The sequence below is a fragment of the Garra rufa genome, chromosome 6 (assembly GCF_049309525.1).
Source record: "Garra rufa chromosome 6, GarRuf1.0, whole genome shotgun sequence".
Taxonomy (NCBI): Eukaryota; Metazoa; Chordata; class Actinopteri; order Cypriniformes; family Cyprinidae; genus Garra; species Garra rufa.
Window position 1 is genome coordinate 26325819 of NC_133366.1, and position 6000 is coordinate 26331818.

The window sequence follows — 6000 nt, forward strand, 5'->3', positions numbered from 1 at the left end:
AATTTGAATTGTCTCTGCAAGACACTCTGGCATCGAGCAATGATGCACGTTACTGCATTACGTAGGCAGTTCTGGGAACCAATCAAATCGTGTATCTGATGTAGGCGGGCCAGAGGCGAGCTAAGCTGATGACAACAGCGCTGCGACGTCCGGAATCATTTAGTTTCTCATAATTGACTGAAATTTAATTAGATGGAAAAACCATTTCATTTGGCTTGGATGATTCAGAAGCTGATTTTGGGTAAACTTTGAGTCTTACATTTCACAAGTCTTCATGTATTATATATTTAGTGTTAAACAAAATACAGTACAGGGTTTCTGTTTATTTTATTTTATTTATTTATTTTTTTATTTTTTTACCTGACTTTTAGTGTTTTTCAAAGTGTTATTTTTTAGCAAATTGCATAAAAACCGATGATTTTTTATTTTTTTAGGCTGGCTAGTTGGGCCTGTAGTTTTTACTTGCCCTGTCAACTTGCTGGCCTCACAATAAAATAATGATGGGTTTTTGTTTTTAGCAAGGCATTAGTAGAAATAATATTTTTAATAAGTGGGCCATCCTTTTTGTTGTTTAGCCCTGATTTTTAAAAAATATTTAATCTCAACTGCCCACAAATGTGACCCTGGACCATTTAAGTCGCTGGGGTATATTTGTTGCAATAGCCAAAAATACATGGTATGGGTCAAAATTATTGATTTTTCTTTTATGCCAAAAATCATTAGGAAATTAAAGTAAAGATCATGTTCCATGAAGATTTATTGTAAAATTCCTACTATAAATAAAAATGTCAAAATGTAATTTTTGATTAGTAATATGCATTGTTAAGAACTTAATTTGGAGAACTTTAAAGGTGATTTTCTCAGTATTTTGATTTTTTTGCACCCTCAGATTCCAGATTTTCAAATAGATGTATCTCGGCCAAATATTGTCCTATCCTAACAAACCATATATCAATAGAAAGCCTATTTATTGAGCTTTCATGTGATGTATACATCTCAGTTTTGTAAAATTTAACCTTATGACTGGTTTTGTGGTCATGGGTTACAAATATGTTAAATATGCACCTCTGTTTATCATAGGAAGTATTCTTACAAATAAACATTACATACTAGCATACTAGGGAGAAAAAACTAATATGCAGTCGACTCAACATGTAAGAATCTTGCAACAAATGGCTCCTAAACTACTCAGCTTTGGGTTAAGCCCAGATGATGAACAATGCCATTCTCATTAAACACACAACTGCTGTTTGGCAGGGGTCCCTCTATGACACACTAATTATTTCAATCATAAAAGAACTAGACTGTAGTTCCCGGAATTTTAAGGCTGACCTTCAAGGTCATGATTGCAGTCAGAAACCCTTCTCATTTGGACCCCCAATTAGTTGACCATTACAAGACATCCAAGTCCATTTCCCTCTGTCAGAATGGAGTATCATCTGCCTCATGTTTCAAAGTTATCATGTAAGTCAGCTGCAGAAAAGCAACTTTTGCACTCAAAAAGCAACATCAAAGAGAAACAAATTACAGTTTGAAGGTGTGCTTGGCAGGAGTGATGTATTTTGTTCCTGCTTTGGATGGCTGTGCAGCTCCACAAGAGGCATTAGATTAATTAACACTGACTTACAATACAAAGCACTTTGAACTGAGAGAGTGCCCGAACCACAGCCAGATTGACGTGAAACTTTGTGCCCACTCCCCTAATCAGTCATTAGAAAACCAACAGCCAATGGTGAGTTTCCTCTGGAGAGCAGCCAACAACAAAAGAGTCACAACCATAGCCAAAGTTGCTAAAATTCTTATAATAGCCGTGTGTTTTTGTAGTTGCCAAGAGATTAACGACTTTTTCCAGAACAATCAAAACCTGAAAATGAAATGTTTTCATATGACATGATAAAATACACTAATATAGTTCCTTTTTATATTAATTGTGAGCTGGGTTGACTCTTAATAAAACAACAGGCATGCAGAGGTGTGCATGCTGTCATAAAACCTTATGAGGATATGTCTAATGTAAATGGTTATTACATTTAGTCTCTACATTAGAGTCTGATCTACACGTATCTCCATGTTTTGGGTAAATGTGCTGTAAAATGCAGTTTCCCCTTAACAGTTTATTTTCTCCTTAACAAAATAATGACCTTTTAACTATATTCTAAAGACTTACTACTACTTAGGAAATTCCCATCAAGAACCTCGCAATTTTACCCACATAGCACGAATACAGACTGTTGAAGTGGCATGTTATTTCATTACACCTAATAACCCCCCTGAGTCATCCTTTAGCAACTGTGAGTACACCTGCAGTGTATTTCCATTGCATCACTACATTCTCACCTCTGCTTGCAAGCATTAACCCTTAGCTTTGTGAGGGCACATCGAGATACGGCACTTAGTCCAAGCACTTCCACACATTTAGGCATATTATAACTCGTTTGCAGGGTCCTGAGGGCAGCAAGCGAGGGTCAAATAAAGATCCAAATAGTTTTAAATAGAGTAGGAACACTAAAGGAGAGCAAACAGCATAGGTATGGAGAGGAAGTATTTAGCAAACTCTGAAATGGGATTGACCATGCCTGATAAACTAGACTCTGTCTCCTAATTCCCACGTACTGTGAAAAAGTCCACATTATTATAATATAACAAATTATTTCCTTTAATTTGATACAATTATGTGACCCTGGACCACAAAACCTGTCTTAAGGGTGATTTTTTGAAAATGAGCTGATGAGCAATAATTTATACTGAGCTGAAAGCTGAATAATACGCTTTCCATTGATGTATGGCTTGTTCCGACTGGACAATATTTGGCCGAGATACAAATATTTGAAAATCTGGAATCTGAGGGTGCAAAAAAAATCTAAATATTGATAAAATCGCCTTTAAAAACTCAAAATAAAGTTCTTAGCAATACATATGACTAATCATAAATAAACTTTTTATATATTTACAGTAGGAAAATATCTTTACTTACTATCCTAATGATTTTTGGAATAAAAGAAAAAGATTTTTGGAATAAAAGAAAAATTGATCATTTTGACCCATACAATGTATTGTTGGCTATTGCTACAAATATATTTGTGCTACTTATTATTGGTTTGTGTATTATTGTAGTTAATTCCTAAGAAATTCAATTCAAAATGGTCCCAAAAGTGCAATGTATGTAGTACTATACGTTGCATCTTTGGCACTATTGATTTTACTTACAAATTTAAGACAACATTTAAATGTAAGTTTTATGCCAAATTTAGGAAGTTAAAACGATTATAGGTGATAAAAAGTGGATTTTACAGGATGGATTATATTGGGGATGATATGAAAAGTCACGTTATTGCAATAGTATTTTATTTAATAAACTTAAACTTAAAATTCAAAGAATAAACTATGTAGGTTCCCTGGCAAATCAATGTTTAGATATCTGAATAGACACAAAAACATCTTAAATAATTTTTTTTGACGAATAAGCAATATTGAATCTGTAAATCTGAATGAAATTAACTCTTTAAGCCGTGCGTAATACAGCCGGTGCGTAAAAGTCAAAGGACTGCTTTGATACACGATATGATGCAAAACTAGTCTAGCTTTCAAATAACTTTCAAATAGCCTGGCGTTGCCTAAAATAGTAAGAAAACATCCACTGCAACCAACACTGTCAGCCCGCGCAAATCAAAGACTCATCTTTAGCATCCGCGCCAGCGCTCTCTCACCTTTCTTGAACTCCTCCAGCATAGCGTCGAGTTTAGTGTCGTTGAAGACAAAATGTAAAGGATGGCTGTAAAACTTCGTTATCGTCTTCAGCGGGGTGCAGTCGTCAGGATCCACAAACGCAAGGTCCTTCACGAACAGCAGGTCCACGATGTTGGACCTGTCACCCTCGTGCACCGGAATGCGCGTGTAGCCGCTCTGCATGATCTCGCTCATGGTGTTGAAATCGAGCGTTGCGTCGCCGGTGATCATGAAGCAATCGCGCAACGGGGTCATCACATCTTCCACGGTTTTAGTCCTGAGCTCCAGTGCGCCCTGAATGATGTTCAACTCCTCTTTCACCAAGTCATTATAGGGATCCGTGACCCTCAACATCTCCAAGAGCTTCTCTCGGTTGTACACCGTGCCAATCTCCTGTCCGAGGAGATAATCGAGCAGTTTACTTACCGGGTAGGACGCAGGGAAAGTGAGCAGCATGAAGAATTTGGTCAAGAAGATTGTATTCGCACCCACAGCAAGACCGTGTCGTGAACATATCGCTTGAGGCACAATCTCTCCAAAAATGACAATGCCTATGGTGGACATCACTACAGCTATCAATCCAGAACCGGCAATATCATCCAACAGAATGGTCAGGGTGGTGTTAACCAGAACATTCCCCAGAAGAAGCGAGCAAAGCAGGTAGTTTCCCTGGCTCCGGACGGGTTCGATCTTCCTGGCGTAGTTCTTCTCCTTCTCCGTCCCGCAGTTCTGGACGATCTGCAGCTCCATGGGATCCAGCGCCATCAGACCCAAGTTCAAGCCGCTGAACATGCCCGAGAGGCAGAGCAGCATGGAAATGAAGATGACTTGAAGCCAGAAAGGGAGCAGAAACTTTTTCTCCTCCACCACGATCACTTTGGTGTCCTCTCCGTCGTGATAGATCCACGTGTTCTCCGTCCACGGGTCGTGCGTGCCAGCCACAGCAGGTGTGGAAGTGGCGATGCACAGGTAGTACGATTTGCTCCTCTCAGTCTTTCGCAGAGGTTTGACCTCGATTTCCACGATGCCAGACGTCTTGCGATTCAAAATGATGTTGGGCAAAATGAGAATATCTGAAGTCCTGATGCCACAGGGGTGCAATCCCGACGTGTCCTCCTGACTCTTGTTGTCCCCCGAGGAGCTGTCGATGGTGCCAATCACTCGACTCCTCTCGTGTTCCGTAAAGGCGATTTTGGACCACGTCTCGTTGTTGATGTTTTGCCCGTACACCCTCAATCTCACCCGAGACCTCTCGCTGACCCGCAAATAGCCCCTGTCCATGAAGGAAATGTCGTCCGTGTCCTCCAGTCTCAGCCCGATGATGACCGTCTCCTCTCCCCCTCCTTCCTTGCCACTTGTGGGAGTAATTAAATAACTGCTTGCAGTTAAGAAAATCAGAGTAAAGGCTCGGACCCGGCTAAGTGACGCCATTTTTTGAAGGGGTACTGGAACCGACGGTTCTGCCATGTTGATAATGGACAGCCTCTTGAATGAAAGGGCTTTTAAAAATCAGAGCCAATCCGGCTTCATGTCCGCTGCGCGTCGCCTTGACTTGTGCATCAGGTCTCGCTGAGTCCCACTACGCGGCTGAAACTGATCACACTTCAGCGAGAGCAGCGCGAACTCGTGCCTCTACTGATGGCTCGCTGACAGGCGACCGGGGCGCCCAATCCAGAGGCGCAGCTGGACGGGGGGCGGGGCGTTCGCTGCCCGAACAGCCAATGAATTCCGTAAACAGTCGCACTTAATGCAAATGAGCGCAAACTAAAGTTTCCTCGTGACTGTTTTTTGGTGTTTTCAGAAGGTTCTTTACTGACAGCATCTTTGAAAAGTGCCAAGATACACTCAAGAAATGTAGTAAATAACTAACAAGATTATAGAGTGTTTCTTCAGCGGTCCAAGGACGACCTGTGGACTTCTAGAAAATAAATACGCATGCATTTCAGGAGAATATCTGGTAATTTTCTGAACTGTCTTTTTGTGTGGTATAGTATTCTGCGGTACAAATGTCACTGGTGGAAATTACATTTATTTATTTATTATTAATTCGTTTTTTTTTTATTTGTATGATTATGAATAAAAATTATACACAATAAAAAATATGAATAACAGATATCTTCCTTGGTTTTTCTTTGACCATCTCGAAAAACCTTTTTACTGTTGACTCCACACTAGCTATATTAGCTATATATACATATCCTGAGTGTTCATCTAGCAAGTGTATCATATATATATATATATATATATATATATATATATATATATATATATATA

General features: G+C 39.5%; 1 protein-coding gene across 1 annotated transcript in view; it reads right to left on the reverse strand.

Annotated features, from left to right (window-relative positions):
- Positions 1 to 5387, reverse strand: part of cnnm2b (cyclin and CBS domain divalent metal cation transport mediator 2b) — a 60607-nt gene extending 55220 nt beyond the window's left edge. Inside the window, exon 1 of the mRNA XM_073841558.1 lies at positions 3708 to 5387. Within this exon, the coding sequence (XP_073697659.1) occupies positions 3708 to 5193 (1486 nt within the window). The 5' untranslated portion in view covers positions 5194 to 5387. The remainder of the gene's footprint in view (positions 1 to 3707) is intronic.
- Positions 5388 to 6000: the final 613 nt, after the last annotated feature.